Source organism: Amyelois transitella, chromosome 20, assembly GCF_032362555.1.
Source record: "Amyelois transitella isolate CPQ chromosome 20, ilAmyTran1.1, whole genome shotgun sequence".
NCBI lineage: Eukaryota > Metazoa > Arthropoda > Insecta > Lepidoptera > Pyralidae > Amyelois > Amyelois transitella.
The window spans coordinates 2,048,190-2,066,171 of NC_083523.1; the positions used below are offsets into that span (position 1 = coordinate 2,048,190).

Consider the following 17,982-nt stretch of genomic DNA (forward strand, 5'->3'; position numbering starts at 1 on the left):
AGTACGAGGACTTGTTAGAAAGTCACATCAAAGACTTAGCTGACCGTTGCATGCCATTGTCTAAAAAAGAATTTTTAAAGCTTGCTTATGATTTAGCTGAGAAACTTAAACTACCTCATCGCTTTAACAAAGAAAAAAGAATGGCAGGGAAACATTTTTATGATGACTTCATAAAGAGACATCCAGATATAAGCCTAAGAACCGCAGAATCCACAAGCTTAATGCGTGCTATTGGTTTTAATAAACACCAAGTTGACATTTTCTTTGCAAATTTAGAAAAGCTCATGAATATATATAACTTCCGTCCATCAAATATTTATAACTGTGACAAAACTGGTGTTACCACAGTCCAGAAACATGAAAAAGTTATGACAAAGAAAAACATACGGCAAGTGGGGAAATTGACGTCAGCAGAAAGATGAAAAAATGTAACTAGTATGAGTGACACAGGACAGTTTATTCCCCCCTTTTTCATATTTCCTCGCCAAAGAATAAATGATCGTTTAATGATTAATGCGCCACCAGAAAGTGACGCTGTAGCTCAGCCTAAAGGATGGATAAACAACGAAATCTTTGTGGTTGTCACATTTTGTGAAATTTACTAGACCGGCAAAAGAATCGCCTATTCTACTAGTGCTTGACGGGCATAGCAGTCACAAGACGTTAGACGTCATAAACTTCTGTAGAGAAAAAAACACATATTCTTGCTCAGCACCCCACCGCACACAACACACAAGCTGCAACCATTGGACCGTTCTTTCATGAAACCCTTCAAAAATGCTTACAATGAGCGCTGTGGTTTGTGGATGCGAGCAAATGCTGGTGCCAGATTAACTGAATATGACATTGCCGGTCTTGTAGCAGAAGCATTTAAGAAAGTTGCCCGCTATGAAATAGCAGAGGCAGGATTTAGATGTGGAGGAATTCATCCTTTCGACAGAAACATATTCACAGACCTGGATTATTTGCCCAGCAATATAACTAATATTCCTCTTGATAATAAAGTAGCAAATGACGCAGACACAACTAATGTTGCAGCCAATGTTGAGTCTAGCATCAAGTCTGCCAATTGTGCTATACATTTGTGTTTTGTATAATTTAGTTTAAATAAAAAAAAAATGCTATTTTAAAATCAATACTGGTATATATTAGTATCATGATTCAGCTTCCAATGATTTCACTGCCATTTCTAAGGCACCCTCCCTCGTTACATTTCCTCCAATGAATCCGGTACTATGGCAAAAAATACAACCTTCTATCCCTGATACGTCACTAAGCAACTCATCACGAACACCCCACCAGGATTTGTGAAGAGGTTTCCTGAAAATCCAAATAAAAAGAATGTTGGGAACAACATTATTCCTTTTTTTATTTATGGTACCAACTAGATTTTACGCGCAACTTCGCCCGGGAGAATTTAGCGCCAGCTACACTAGCGAATTTATCGCCACCTACAACAGAATACAGGTTTTTCGCAAACCCACGAGACTTGTATTCTTCTTCTTCCTGGCGCTACATTCCCATCTTCCTAGAGAGGAGCCAAGCGTGTGCTCTAACGACCATGATTCTGGATTGGGTGGAGTCTGGCGAAGCGACTCCCATCTGACATATGCAACCTTTGAAGGGGAACTTAACTCATATTGTTTCATGGTTACACATTCAGTTAACTAAACGTGCAGGTTTCACGATGTTTTCCCTCACCATAAATGCACCATAAATCGGTTAGAGACTCATAACTCAGAAAATAGTCATTAGTACATTTTGGCAAAGATAAAATTTGAACCAGTGCCCCTGTAAGTACGCATTACTTGCGAATTTTAGTCGTTCAACTTAACCGTTCGACCACTGACGCTCATGTTCGAGACTTGCGTTATGGGAGACAAACGTAACGATATTTTATAACAATATACTTAAAACCAATAGATAAAGTCAATCAGAAAAAAAAGTTCCTTTTTTTCATCACGACCTGACCGGGTATCGAACCTGGGACGTGTTGATTGAACAGGGGCGACAAGCCGATAACTGCGTCAAAAAGGCGCTCTCTATTATACATACATACATAAAATTACGCCTCTTTCCCGGAGGCAGAGTCTACCTCTTTCCACTTGCCACGATCTCTGCACACTTCCTTCGCTTCATCCACATTCATACACTCTTCATGCAAGCTCGGCGGTTTCGGGTACTCTTGACCTGACCTTTTACCAGGACGTCCTTATTTTGAACAAGATATGTTCTATACTCTATTATAGTGGTCAAAAAATATCCAGCCTCCGTCGTATGGCACGCGCGACCCTATTTTGTACACCAACGGCGTCCCGTTTCACAGCTTATTAAAAAAAGCAACAGCAATAGTTTCCGCGCGATAAAAAAGACGTCGCGCGCTAAATACCGCGTCGCGCGTGTCATGCTACGGAGGAAGGAAAGGAATCATTGCAATTAGTCTATGGCACATGTTGCTGTCTTTTTCATTCGTCCTACCAAGCGGACGCTTTTTCTTTCTCTTAGAAAATAATAATAAGATTCTGTGTTGACACTTGTTGTACCTATGTACGCTGTGTACAATAAAAGTACATTTCATCTCAATATAAAATCTGAAGATTATCTAAGAATCTAGAATTTAGATTATGAGAATTATAGGTCATACAATCTCATTTTTATAAATCATTCATAATTGATGCATGCCCCTTTTCTTATTCTTTTTCGGTCCCACTCTTCCGAGCTCGTGTAGCAAATATAGTCTGACCTAGGTCTGACCGCCAGTCGCTAATCGTCAGTCTATAGCACACTACATTGTGTCATTTAATCACACACGTTCAATCCAGTCTGTCTGAGGCAGTCAGACCTAGATCAGACAAAGGTGGTGCCCTCTGCACGGGCCCTTACTTGGGGTCGGCACATTAACCTATCAGGTTATTTTATTATAACCTAAAAAAATATACGCACCTTGTAACAAAACTGGTTGGTTCCAATGGGACAGCTTGGATCCTCCATGACTTTGGTTTGTCATTGAACAAAACATACTTTATCTCATGACCAATGCCCATTTCGTTCTCCAAATCAAAAAGATGCTCCTTCCATGGGAACCGCTCCGTAAACTCAAGTATTTGTCCTGATTTGTGCACTCTGTGTCGATCTTCAAGAGCTGTCTTCACGTAATCTCTAGCTGGCAACCATACTGATATAAAATAGTTGACAGTATATAAGAACTCCTCGCTGACCAAAATCATAGCTTTCTTAAATATCTCATTGATGTCAATGACTTGTTTAGAATTCCATTCAGGATTCAATCGACCAACTCTACGACTCAGATGTGTTCGTATATTGTATTTTGGCTCCTCCTGTGTCATTGGCACTCCATTGTCTATGGCGTCAATTTCTTCTATAAAATTCTCATATACTTTTTTGTAAATTATTTGTAGGTTATCTTTGCTTAACGGTGCATCTTTAGGTGCGATTTGTTGGATCACATCTTCACCATAGTAAGTATATATTAAACCTGCTGAACTTAATCTGGAACAAAAATCCCTTTGCTATTTAGTATACATATATTCACATCTATATGCCTTGCAGGTTGACAGAGCCAGCTGTCTTGAAAAGACTGATTGGCAGACAGGTTGGCTGGAAGAGATCCCACTTAAGGATAAGCCTGCCTTTGCCTGTATTACTGTTATTATATATATATTACCTACTGCATTAATGAAGAATAAAGCATTAACGTACTTACTTATTGATTGGAAAGGCTTGTAGAATTGAAATTCATATCATGATAGGTTGCTAGTCTGTTCTGGTAAGACTGTTGGCTCTGTTAACCCCATAAGGAAAGGGAAGATGTGACTTTATGTATGTTAGTGTACAGTTACTATAGGTTATAAGAAAAACTAACAGAGGTTTTTAGCATTTTTTGGGAACTCACCAAAACAACTTATTTGTTTCAGCAATCTACCTTCAATGAATCACCTTTAATGAATATAAATTTCTTTTACTTACTTGATCTTATACTTATCACCAAGCTCAGGTCGCAATGTGCTTAATGTGTCAGTGAACTCCCGCTGATGATGGTCATATCGCTTTTTCTCATGGTCAAAAGTTGCTCCAACATCAACTACTATGTTGCAGTCTTTCAACTTCTCTGCATCACGAGTGCGTACAATCTCAGCTTCCTTGTATGCAGGTAGACTTTTAAGCATGAAGCACGCCAGCACTTCGTCACAGTGAAACACTCCATCATGCGTACCAATCTGAAAGTTTTAAATTAAAGGTGGAATAAATTTTCTCTATAGATGTAACAAGGAAAAACTTTTTTTATTCAATTGGCAAATTACACATATTCCCAAGTAAGTTCAAGGGTTGTTTTGGAACTTGTATATAGAAAAAGACCAAGGTATTAATAACATAGTACTCAGTTAAACATGCCATTTGCCAAGTGGGAAAAAATTTCATACATTATTTATGAAAAAACAACGAAATGTTATCCCACACGTCTTTATCCTCAAAAGGGTTAATAGACACAATAGTCAAATGAAGCAAATCCTATAAGTACCTAGTATTGTGCATTATAGTAATCTTGTAGCAAGTACCAATTATATAGGTTATCTTTTCTTACTTTCAAATGAACTAATCCAAGAAACCCTTGCTATAAGCTAAAATATTCTAACCTTCATTGTTCGATTCAAATCAAAGAGATTTTGAAGTCTGCTACTAACGCTGAAATTACACGTTTTCACTGGTAGACGATACAATATTTTTACATGTGTAAAAATCTTTACAAACATTACCGATAGTACGTGGAATTAAAGCTTACCGAACGCTTAGCCTTAGTTTTTGTAATACATGGAATAAACTCCAGAAAGATACGAAATGCCGACGCGACACACTGCTTTTTTTCGCAAACCAGATGTCTATCTACTAGAGCTGAGCCCAACCAACCATTGCTCTACTAGAGATGTGGTGAGAGCTATTGAATCGATTGTTAAAATTCATGTACTCGATAAAGTAATCGATTTAACTGACCGTCCTCCGCGAGCTTACCTCGCTTTGGAACGTCGACATTAAAACACTTAAATGTTTAAGACAGTCAAGGGTAACAAGTCAAATCTAATAAACTTCGGATTTTTCTTTTAAGCAATGGCCTTGTGTTGCAACTGAAATCTGATTTCAATGCCATCACTAAGTTATACAGCTGAACATAGCCTTTGATTTCTTTCGAGGCCATTTGCTCTGTCTTCCTTACAGGAGATAAAGGAGACATAATAATATATGTATTTAGGTCATAATGACCCAAATCACGATGTGAACGTAATATTAAAAGTAACGATAATGTAAGTACTGAATGTGGTTCCCCACACCAATAAAATAAAAAAAAAATAGGATCACTCAATCTTGTTTCCATGGATGTCGTAAAAGGCGACTAAGGGGTAAGCTTATAAACTTAGGATGATTTTTAGGCCATTTCCTAAAAGAAGAATCCTAAGTTCTTTTAGCCCATCGGCTAGCAACCTGTCTCTATTTGAATCTTAATTCTATCATTAAGTCCAACAGCTGAACGTGGTCTATCAGTATTTTCAAGACTATTAGTTCTGTCTACCCCGCAAGGGATATAGACGTAGGTATTATATGTATGTAGGTACTGCAAATATTCCTATAAGTTTTACATTATTATGTTTCTATGTCCCTCCATCGTTATAAATTTCTTATCGTTTTAATATTTCCGGGCGTACTCTTTCCCATAGAAGTAGGCAAAAACGATTTCTTTACACTTTCCACGACCCTTCATACTTTTTCGATTTAACAACATATTCTTCGTTCTTTTTATGCCAGCTGGTCCATTTAGGTCATCTTCCTCCTGACTTCCTGGAGAGAAGCTCGGGGTAATCGTTTCGTTTTATATGTTAAGCTCTAGCAATCGATAGTATAATCGATAAAAGAAAAGATTAATCCACCACATTTTTTACCTTTATGTTGGTATTCATGGGTTGGTGAGCTTGCCTTATCGATTTTACCGATTGGCATAATAATATCGAGCTGCATTCGATATTGAAAATCGATTACAGATAAATTTGTTCTAAAATTCAACTAGATGGCGTTAGTGGTCACAAAAGCGAATTCACAAAATAAAACTAATTTTGCTTTAAAGTTTGGCAGCCCCATAGTCATATACATACATTATAGCCATGTCTGTATCCCTTGCGGGGTAGACAGAGCCAACAGTCTTAAAAAGTCAAAGACCACGTTCAGCTGTTATATATTATAGTATTGAGATTCAAATAGTGACAGGTTGCGAGTTCATCGCCTTCACGAGGAATCCCAAGTTCATAAGCTTATCCCTTAGATGTATTTTATCACATCCATGGAAAAGAAATGGAGTAGTCCTATTTTTTTTCTATTCGTGCCGGGAACCACACGGCACCAATAGTGGGAAAAATTACCTAAATATTCGAATAATGTCAACACACAAAAAGAAGAATACATAATGATTCACTCAAAATTCAAAAATTCAAAATTTTTATTCATTATTATAGGATACTATATATCGCTTAATAATTGTCGTATGGTTTAACAACATTGGTTGACGTCAAATAATTTACTTAAAAACTAAGTTTACTGCCGCTTGCAAGGCGTCAGTGCAGAAGAAGCGGTAACAAACTGCACTGCAGCATTTTCTTCAACAACGTCAACTTCACAATATTAAATTATACTTAGAATAGAATCTCTCTAATGATTGTTTTGAATAGATTCCAGTCAGCCAGTCCAGTCCAGATACTGGAAGTATTATCTATAGGTACCTACCTACTAGTTTTTACGAACGGGCCAAAATCGACGAATTTACCGCCACCTAGGTACAAAAGAAATCAGGTTTCAAAAAAAGTAATTAATTAAAAATTATTAATAATTGTAGACTATATTTATAACTAGTTGATGCCTATCACTTTGTTCGCATGGCTGACAGATTTTTGGAAGATCTTTTGTTTACTTCCCACACTTAGTTTCGCTACTCTATCACGGTGCTTCATCTAGTGACACGGTGCTAAAAATCAAAATCAATACTTAAATCAGAAAAAAAGGAAGTCCTAGACGAACGTATCTTGATCAAATTAAGGACGTCTTGGAAAAGGGTCAGGTCAAGAGTACCCAAAAGTACGCCGAGCTTGCATGAAAAGAGTTATGTATGTGGATGAAGCGTCTCTGCCTACCCTTCCGGGAAAAATGTATGTTTGTAAGTACCAGTACCCTTTAAGTAAGGGGGGTGTCCATTTTGAAGAGCGTTTCATTCTTTTCTTTAGAGAAATTCTGTGTGATATAATTAACATTCTAATAGTGACAGCTTGCTATCCCATCGCCTATAAGAAGAATCCCAAGTTTGTAAGCCTATCCTCTAGTCGCCTTTTACGACATTCATGGGAAAGAGATGGAGTGGTCGTATTCTTTGTTTTTATTAGTTCCGGGCACCACCACACGGCATTTAGTGAAAATCAATCCAGTTGTTTGGAGTTTATTCGTTCACAATCATAAGTACCTACACATTTTTACTCTTTATTATAAATATGATGATATCCAGAATGATGTGGGAAGACCTAGCTAGACGAACATATCTTGATCAAATTAAGGACGTCCTGGTAAAGGGTCAGGTCAAAAGTGGATGAAGCGAAGGAAGTATGCAGAGATCGTGGCAAGTGGAAAGAGGTAGTCTCTGCCTACCCCTCCGGGAAAGAGGCGTGATTTTATGTATGTATTTATGATATCCAAAGAAGTGACGGTACGAGTTCAAATTCCTTATAGAGAATTCCAAAGACTATTTTATATGCCGTGTAGTTCCCGGCACTAATAAAATAAGAATAGAATCAAGACCACTGCCACTCCATCTCTTTCCTGTTGATGTCAACAGGCGACCACGGGATAGGCCTAACTTGGGATGCTCCATCATTAAGCCAAATAGCTGAAAGTGACCTTTCAGTCTATTCAAGACTGTTGGACTTTGTCTTCCCCGCAAGGGATGGAGACGTGATTATATATGTATATATGTGTACACTAGTATACATTAGTATACCCGCAACTCCGTTTGCGTGTTATTGGAAATACGAAGGTTATTAAATTTACTCAAATGTTGGTACATTTTACAGAGTAGCTGGTCTCTTTGGCTTCTACATCACATGATCCAGATTTTCCGTTTTTAATTTCGCTAAAAGAAAATGCTCATCAGGTTGAACAACTTTTGTCAAGAGGTTTTTTTCATAATTCGGATGATTTACCTGGTCTATAATGGTTCTGCATCAGTGGTTCCAGATCTTCGATTTTTATACGCTAACAGAAAATGCTCATCAGATTGAACAACTTTTGTTAAGACGTCATTTCGATATTTCCTATAGTTTAGATGAGTTGTTTTGTTTCGATATCAGCTGTACCAGATGCCAAAATAATTATGTTGGCCAGGCATGAGAGCTATACAACAAAAAAAGTTTCATTCAAATCCGTTCAGTAGTTCCGGAGATAAGCGTGTACAAACAAACATACAAACAGACGGACTTTTTTTTTCAAATTCATGCTCGTTGATTTCTATTTTTATATCGTTATAGGTACATATATTTTTTTTTAAATATACTCAATGTACAGACGAATTTTTTTTTACTGTTTTATTATATGTATTGACTAGCTGTCACCTGCGACTTCGTACGCGTGGAAGAGTATAATGGTTCTTCTACGCCGTATGCTTCGCCAGGTGTTACAATATTGAGTCAAAATTCAAAAATTCAAATTCAAAATTCAAAATTTTTATCTATAATTATAGGATACTTCATAGACCTAGACGAACGTATCTTGATCAAATTAAGGACGTCCTGGTAAAGGGTCAGGTCAAAAGTACCCGAAACCGCCGAGCTTGCATGAAGAGAGTTATGAATGTGGATGAAGCGAAGGAAGTATGCAGAGATTGTGGCAAGTGGAAAGAGGTAGTCTCCGCCTACCCCTCCGAGAAAGAGGCGTGATTTTATGTATGTATGTAAACTTCATATCGCTTAACAATTGTCAAAACGTTTGGTTTCACAACATTGGTTGACGTCAAATAAATTACTTAAAACTAAGTTCACTGCCGCTTCCAAGGCGTCAGTGCTGAAGAAGCGGTAACAAACTGCACTGCAGCATTTTCTTCATTGAGTGGACCCAATGCTCTTATGGTGAGGGAAAACATCGTGAGAAAACCTGCACATTCAGGCAAAATGGAAACGTTACCATGCTCCGATACGGGTTTGGTTCCCCATCAATGGTTGCGGAGGTCTGATGGGAGTCGTTCGTGCAAAACATTAGTCAAACAAACCAGGATCTATGACCAGAGGTGCACCCCGGGCTCCTCTCCAGAGTGATGAGGATGTAATCTGAATTAATGCCAGGAAGAAGAAGAATCATTGATCAACACGTTTTACATAAGCCGGTCATTATTTAGATGTTAAATCGAAAGGTTCGATTTTACCGATCGGCATGGTATTTTTTTTGATAATTTAAAAAATTTACACCAGAGATATAATTAAATCGATTTAACCCGAAATACGCGTAGGATTTTTATTTAATTCGAAATAATAAGCAACCTCGTCGCCAGTGCTAAGTAATGAAACGCGGGTTGGAGTCTAACCGAATATATTTCATACAACCTCCAGTGTACATTATAAAATCGTGTATTTATGTTTAATACCTTACAGGTTCAAATTCTAGTAATCATTCATTGTGATTTATGTACCTAACTGTATAATTCTCAAGTGCCAGTAACAACATACATACATAATTGGTCACGTCAATATCCCTTGTGGGGTAGACAGAGCCAACAGTCTTGAAAACAACATAACAACATGGCACTTTAAAGTAGGACCACTCGTAAAAGGCGACTAAGGCAAAGGCTAATAAGCTTAGGATTCTTCTTGTAAGCGATGGTCTGGTTTCCTGTCACTATTTCAATCTCAATTCCATCATTTATTCAATTCAAATTCAAACTCGCCCCCTGTACTAATATTATAAAGCTGAAGAGTTTGTTTGTTTGAACGCGCTAATCGCAAGAACTTCTGGTTCTAATTGAAAAATTCTTTTTGCGTTGAATAGACCATTTATCGAGGAAGGCTTTAGGCTATTGATGTTATATAGCTGCAACTATAAGGAGCAAATGTGGAATATGTGAAAAAAAGGGGAGAATTAGGTATACATCCTTGAGGATTTCAATGATGCCCAAAATAACTATTCCACGCGGACGAAGTCGCGGGCACAGCTAGTAGCGATATATAATGACGCTAGGATGCTAGGTAATGTAGAGATGTAAAGTAGAGATACCATTACTCTATTTGATAAGTACTAAATACTATGTGATAAGTACGTCTTCTTTGGGAATCCTACTATATATTATAAGTGCGAATGTTTGCGAGTACGTCAGGATGTCAGTATGGATGTTTGTTACTCTTTCACGCAAAAACTACTGAAACGATTACGATGAAATTTGGTATGCTGAAGCTTGGTAACTGAAGACCCAGAATAACACATAGGCTACTGTTTATCCCGGATTTCCCGCGGGATTCCATGCGGACGAAGTCTAGTAGGTACTTCATAAAAGTTATATATATTGAATTTGGCAAATGAACGCGAAATCGTGCGTGTAAAAACCTATGTATTTTCCATGGACGGACGTCGTAAAAGGCGATTAGAAACTTGGTATTCTTCCTTTAGGCGATAGACCTGTCACTATTTGGGGCTCAATTCTATCATTGGGCCATACAGCTGAACGTGGCTATTCCGTCTTTTCAAGACTGTCGGCTCTGTCTACCCCATAAGGGATATAGACGTGGTTATTATATATGTATGTATGAAAGCGAAATTGATTGTTAAATTTAAACTATTCTTCTTCGTACTAATTATAAAGTGAACTTTTTGAAGCATGCGTGGATGTGTGTTTGTTTCTTACTCTTTCACGCATAAAATACTGAATGGATTTTCATGAAAATTTGCAGTATAATATAAGACATGGGAATCCCAACTAATAATAATAAGAGCGAAACCCACGCAAAAGCTTGTATAAATTTGATTGAAGAGATTCCCAATCACGACGCGTGAGAAAGTGCAATAACCAACAAAAAAAAAAAACATTATTTTGAATATTTTTTGAAGCGTTTCATTTTTATTGTCACACAATTGAAAGGAAAAGAAAAATCATGTACCTATCGGGGTTCATTAATTTTTATTTAGTCTAAAATAAATATTATATGTGTCGTTGTGTTAGTCCAAACTGCAATGAAATCGATATTGTATACCTTCATCCCCCACTCCATTCCAATCATAACTAATATTATAATGAAAGTATGTTTGTTTGTTCTTCAGCGAGCTTCTTGGCTTCAGGTTCACCTTATTTTAGGTCCTTTGGTGTTGGTTTATTGCACCACGGATTTCTGCTCTGCATATATTAATAAAAAAAATATATATGTTCGGATGTAAAATCATGTGTGGTTCCCGGTACCAATAGAAAAAAAAGAATAGGACTCTTAAAAGTGGTAAAGAAAGAGACTAAGGGATGGGTTTATAAACTTAGGATTTTTCTTTTAGCCAATGGGTTAGCAACAGCTGAACGTGACCTACCAGTATTTTCAAGGCTAGTGACTCTGTCTACCCCGCAAGTGATAAAGACATGATTCATTAATATTTTACATAAATCATCATCCAAACCGTCATAAAACAAACCTCTTCATGTAGGTAAGACATAGAAAATCTTAGAAACGTGTAACTTTACCATTTTCTGTCGGTACCTAGCAAACTAGTTTCCGTTGTGGACGCTACCCCAATGGGTCGGTGCTTTTTGAAGACGTCAACTATATCGGCCTAGAGTTGAGATAGCGCCGACGACGCTCAGCGATACTGTGGCCCGTTGGGTCGTTCAGTATCGCGCCACCGTTCACGCGAGGCGGCCACGTATCGCCGCACCAACTCCGCATCACTCACGATCACGTTAACGGCAAACGACAGAACAACATGTGAGATTGACGCACGAAAAATCATAGAGTAAAATTTTCGGCACGTCAAAACTTTCGCTTTGAGGTTATAATTTTTCCGGCTTTTGCACTTTTTTTTTTTACGTTCCGAGTTCGAAAAATTTTTTGGCAAACTCGCCCGGTGTCGTTGCATAACAATGCAGTTGAAGGACGTGAAAACTGTGTCTTTGGTTTTAGTGTGAATTTTTTGATGCATTGCCACGCGGAGGTGCAGATTTAGGATTTCAGTGTGATGACTTGAGCCGTTCGGCTGTTACGAAACACTCGACGCAAAGTTTTTTTACGAAAAAAAAAAGTCGTTTGCTCACCGCCAGACGACAGTTAGCCGCTAATTGTTCGACAGAATTTCTTTTGGCACCAATCTGTGTGTAAAGTTTGTCCACGTTTAGCCGTGGTTTCACACACCGCACCAATTATTTGAGTAAACATTTAACGAATTATAGATTCTTTATCGCGTTAATCATAGCGCTATTCACTTTTTTGACGTCACTCTGTTTTTTACTCTATGATTTTTCGGGGTTAAATGAAAAGTTTTTTTTTAAAGTGGATCGTGTTTCTATGTGATTTTCAGCTCACACGTACGCTGTTGGGAAATGTCACTAGTATCAGTTACCTTCCTTATGTGATGTAGATTCAAACCAATACCAGTGTTCAGTTAGAGTTACAATAACCACAAGTGAATACGATACGGAAACAGTACGAAAGTGACACGAGGTGTTGGGCAACTAACGCGGTTTTGAAAAAGACGTGTGTGCGTGAGCGCCGCTTCGAAAGTGTACTTTTATCCTGAAAGTGTACTTGTGCAACTTTTTGCCGGTTCGTTTGATTATTTGGACAGGTGAGTTTTAATATCATTGTATTTGTAGTTTTAAACATATAAAAAATAAAGAAATTTAAATTTAAATATCAGCTGTACATATTTTTATTACCTTACCGATATGCAATCGTCATAATAAATATATGAAAACTTGCAATATAAAATATCCCAAGACTTAAAAATGTATATCTCCAAAAACATTTCGATAATCATTTTATTGAAATTGAATTGGAAAATTTTAAAATAAATAATTAAAAATAATATAAGACTATACACTACTTGATTATTAACCAAATTGATTCTCCAAATTTAGTATATGATTTAGATGTTTCGTCAAATGATTTTTATGAGAAAAATTACGAATTTCATTGAACAATGTAGAAAGCAATTCCCTAAAAAACTTTGTTTTTACCTGTTCAATATGTTAAAGACAATGTATGAATAAAATCATTTACGTAAAATTGATAATGGTCACTTAGTCATGATGACGATGACAGCCCAAAAAATTACAATAACAACTAGCATAGAAAGTTTAGAGACAAGTAATTAAAAAAAAAACAGAATTCTGGCCATGGAAATATCAAGCAGCTCAGAATCTATTCATGATTTTCGCCATTGTAAGAGATTTATTGAGACCAGAAGTCTGGCTTTGAATAAAAAAGAAAAATTGTCATTCATACTTGGAAATACTGTTTTTATTCTTTTGGGAATGACTAGTGGCCAAGGAATTGCCTGCTTTTTTCTCATCACCCATTTCGTTAATTCAAGCAGTTTGTCGTTCAATTTTAATTTTGACGAAACGTGAATGTAGCAAAATAGAATGATAAGTTTTGGTTGTACCAGTACAATATATAATAAACACAAAACACTATATGCAAAATAGGGAATACCTTGAAGTAATTCATTCATTATAATTTTGTAAACACTGCTTCGCTTAATACACAAAACACTGTCCAATTAAAACTAACAAGACACTAATAAGAAATTAGTTGTGGACTAGTTCTAATACTGCAAAGAGTTCGACATTTATCAAAGCTGACCGATGAAAGACATTGAAAGGAACGTTCTAGTCTAGATCTAGATTGCTGTCCACGTGTATAATCCATATCTATTCCGTTATTCCATTTAGAAACGTGATTAACAATCCTGTATTTCTGCCAGCTTATCGTTATGTTTGTACATTTTTTTTATTTCCGTAATATCTTTCTCAATTATAAATATTTTTATTATTTGGATTTTCTACAACATTTGAATTTATCTTTTTGAAATGATAATACTATCGCTTGAATTTAAAAATATTTAAGACTTTAGCTATAGTCATTTCAGATTCATTTTATCAAATTTTCAATTACTATTTTTTTGTTACTTTGGAATTACGTGACCTTTCGATTTCTGTTCCCGGACATTTTTGTGTTTCAATAAATGTACAAAGGTTGACTGTGTGGACATTCAAAGAATCAATTGTAATTTTTTTTTAAAATACGGCTAATCGTTACTCAAACTGAATTATGTCAGCACGTGTAAGTTCATTATATTCGGTAGGATATAAGACAAAACGGATTCAGCGCGAGCCGCCGTCTGCACATCATACAATGACCTCGTCGAATATTTCGTTACAACTAAAAATAATGTACTGAGCGCAAGCGACAATTCTATATTTTTGAATACTAGAATTTCTAGGTGCAAATGAAATGAAAACGTTGTATAAATTAAACGTGACATCCATGTATTAAAAAAAAAAATTTAAGGAGAATTTCCCGAGAGCTGTATCTACTTACATAAGCCACGTAAATTATTAATGAAAAAGTTGACATTCCAATTTTAACATGAAAAACATACATACATATAATTATACTAGAGGCCGCCCGCGACTTCGTCCGCATGGAAACCCTAGCAATCCCGCGGGAACTCTGGGATAAAAAGTAGCCTATGTGTTATTCTGGGTCTTCAGCTACCTACATACCAAATTTCATGGTAATCGGTTTAGTAGTTTTTGCGTGAAAGAGTAACAAACATCCATACATCCATACAAACTTTCGCCTTTATAATAGTAGTAGGAAGTAGGATAATCACGTCTTTATCCGTTGCGAATTAGACAGAGCCAACAATCTTGGAAAGTCTGATAGGCCGCATGAAAAACAATAAAAACTAATTCAAAAATACACAAGAAAAAAAAATTAAGAAAAATATTTTAATAACATTTTTTTTTTCCAAAATAAGGAATTGTGTGCAATAATGTCTTATTGCACTTGTTAATACAACGCGCCAAGTGCTAACCCCATAAGTTGGATTTAATTTCGTTATCAGCCATGCCTACCTTAGTGCGTCTCTTGCACTGATTTGATTATGACACGATAAGTGAGAAAATATACAATGGACGATAAGAGCGATATAAATTACTTATCTGTTACCCCGTTTACGTTATCTATCAGCCGAAAAATTTAGCGGAAGTCTCCGGCTTTTTTGGGGAATGATTGATCACGGGTCAACTGAATTCGTTATTAAAAGAGTGCATTTAGTTTTTTTTTTTTTCAATTTAATTTAAATAACCTAAAATGAGTAAATTTTCTCTTTTATGAAGATTTAAATTTTATAAAATAGGGCCACTTCGACTCATTCTCGTGGATGTCGTAAAGGGTTACCACGGGATTCAGCACATTCATCTAGTGTAAGCTGCGAAGTTTTAGCTTCCATATTGGTCTGGTATCGAAGGAAAATCATATTATGACAAAGATAAAGAGATAATTTAATATTTTCACTATTAAGAGTTTGTTTGGCTTTAGAAGTATCATAAATGGAAAATGTTGAAAGAATCTAAATGTATTATAACGGCAGTGCCCTCGCTAAGTCGAGCAAAAAAAAAAAAGCGACAAGGCCGTACCATCCTTTTCTCGATAGGATTATCTATTAACATATAAATAGAGAAATTATAATATCAAAAAATTATACAAATATCAGTGATTTTCAGTGTGAATGAAACATCAAAACTGTCTGCGATTGTTATCGCATCAATTTATCTATTGCTAGCTTGCTAGCTTGTACAGATTTGTGTCACAGAGTGACGTTCGTTGTGTTAGTGCCTTACATAAGTTCGTTCTACTTCATCTACATCAACATTCATTTCATTTAGAAAATCGGAACTTACAAAATTAATCTCATCTTTATGTAAACCTTTTTTGTTTTTGGTATTTCTGAAATATAATGGAAATCGACATGTGCTGTGATTCCTCTTTAGAGTCACACATTACGCGATAAGGCTTCATAGGGTTTAATGAACAAATATTTGCCCCAACCAACGTTAACGATGTTTTTAATTCGTATTTGCTTAGAACTTCTTCAGCATTCAGATTAATTATAGGCATAAAACCAAGCACATGTTTTATCCATTACTGATGTAAAATTACATTTCGAACGCTTATTGGCACTAAATGTGCATACTAAACGCATGAAATGTAGTGTGAAAATCACCGTCACCTCTATAAATAAGCTAAATATATTATTTTAACAAACAAACAGCCAAGAATCAATAACGATAGCCGAAAACTCAATTAACCTTAATTTAGTGTGAGCCCTAAAATGCTGCAGGTTAAATAAATCCAAATCTCGTGGCCACAAAACATGCGAGAACGTATAACATTACAGTCCTTTTTAGTTGTTTACCAGAATAATAACTAGTAAAACACTAATCATAGTTTAGTAGCCAACATTAATATCACATACAATTTTATTTACCCTACTTGTCAAAAAATAGGAAACTCTCTATAGAATTTAAAACGATATCTACAATTCTACTAATATTATAAATGCGAAAGTTTGTGAGTATGTCAGTATGGATGTTTGTTACTCTTTCATGCAAATACTACTGAACCGATTACGATAAAATTTGGTATGTAGGTAGCTAAAGACCCAGAATAACATATACGCTACTTTTTATCCCGGAATTCCCGCGGGATTGATAAGGTTTCCAAGCGGTCGAAGTCGCGGGCGGCCGCCAGTTTACTATAAATTTCGTTTCAATCATCACTTATTTGAATAAGATCATCGGGATGTCTCTTGTGCACATGCATCAATATGCCTGCAATATTTTCTGTAGCCACACATTAAATCTATAACCGGCTGTTGCGAAATTCACTTGGCGACAAACGCAACGGCTGCGTTTGACCAAAATGTCAACTAAAATACTCCAAATCGCTTCCTAGTTCAAGGGAGTCATTTAGTGCTGTTTATGTGAACCTAAAAATACAAACACCTATTATTCTTAAGACGCGTCCAATCGTAAAATGATACGTTAAGTTAGTTTTAAAAAAAATTGAATTAAGAATTTTTGTACCAAAAAATTTTAGTTCATCTCCTTGTAGATACCTTTTTACTCGTATACATAACAGAATGACAGAAAACAATAATGCACTATGCCACTAGTATTGAAACAACCAGATGAAATGTAAAATGTATTAATTTTTTTAATCGATACTAATATTATAAAGCTGATGAGTTTGTTTGCTTGTTTGAACGCGGTCATCTCAAGAACTTTTGGTTCGAATTGAAAAATTATTTTTGCGTTGAATAGACCATTTATCGAGAAAGGCAACTGCAACTATAAGGAGCAAAGAAATAATGGAATATGTGAAAAAATAAACGAGGAAAATTATTTATCCTTGAGGGTTTCAATGATGCCCAAAATAACTATTCCACGCGGACGAAGTCGCAGGCACAGCTAGTTTTAAATATTTGTATAAGGAGTGGCATTTTAGTTGAAAAAATCTACGGAATGCGTGTGCACAAAACTTGCTGGGCGATAACTCAAGTAGAAAAGTGTACCTACAAATGACGTCCATAAACTAACCTGTAGTTCATGGAAATTTTTTAACTGAATATTTTAATGATTGAGAAAATTTTATTGAGAGAAACGGGTTATTAGAAAGGTAAGATTAGTTTACTTTTCTTAAAGCAGGCGTTATTTTCTAAAATAAATCAAATCAAATCAAATCAAATCAAACATCTTTATTGTGAAACACAGGTAAAAACAAACAAAAAAAAAAAAAATAGGTCAACAATAAAATTATAAGTATCACTGTGTCCTGCCCATATGGACGTACAATATTTCCTTTATAATATGATTAAAGATCAATTAATTACTAATACAAATCAAAATAAGCA

At 36.0% G+C, this 17,982-nt stretch overlaps 2 protein-coding genes across 7 annotated transcripts in view; one reads left to right on the top strand and one right to left on the bottom strand.

Moving 5' to 3' along the window:
- Nucleotides 1-1,124: 1,124 nt before the first annotated feature.
- Nucleotides 1,125-4,888, bottom strand: LOC106134423 (MYG1 exonuclease). 2 transcript variants are annotated; one of them, XM_060950071.1, is made up of 5 exons: nt 4,802-4,888; nt 4,656-4,704; nt 3,988-4,238; nt 2,944-3,510; nt 1,125-1,320 (listed from the first exon to the last, which is right to left on the bottom strand). In XM_060950071.1, exons 2-5 carry the CDS (start codon nt 4,659-4,661, stop codon nt 1,155-1,157), a joined length of 990 nt encoding a protein of 329 aa, XP_060806054.1. In that variant the 5' UTR covers nt 4,662-4,704; nt 4,802-4,888; the 3' UTR covers nt 1,125-1,154. The 2 variants fall into 2 exon arrangements, with proteins under 2 accessions (XP_060806054.1, XP_060806053.1); XM_060950070.1 differs by having other exon boundaries at nt 4,656-4,888.
- Nucleotides 4,889-11,907: 7,019 nt separating this feature from the next.
- The window catches only part of LOC106134424 (fibroblast growth factor 22), a 162,397-nt gene continuing 156,322 nt past the window's right edge, over nt 11,908-17,982 (top strand). The window contains exons 1-2 of one of the 5 annotated variants that reach the window (XM_060949841.1): nt 11,908-11,990; nt 12,580-12,846. The gene's annotated coding sequence lies outside the window, so the exon portion shown is untranslated. Of the gene's footprint in view, nt 12,055-12,552; nt 12,847-17,982 lie in introns of all 5 variants that reach the window. The other 4 variants (XM_060949843.1, XM_060949840.1, XM_060949844.1 and 1 more) reach the window with 4 other exon arrangements.

What these genes read in the sequence shown, in the direction of transcription:
- LOC106134423 (XM_060950070.1), bottom strand. Translation starts at nt 4,772, where the DNA reads ATGTTTGTAAAGATTTTTACACATGTAAAAATATTGTATCGTCTACCA. An exon ending in ATTTGAATCGAACAATGAAG is followed by an intron (nt 4,239 to 4,655) that starts GTTAGAATATTT and finishes TAAAACTTTCAG; the next exon opens with ATTGGTACGCATGATGGAGT. An exon ending in GGTGATAAGTATAAGATCAA is followed by an intron (nt 3,511 to 3,987) that starts GTAAGTAAAAGA and finishes TTTTTGTTCCAG; the next exon opens with ATTAAGTTCAGCAGGTTTAA.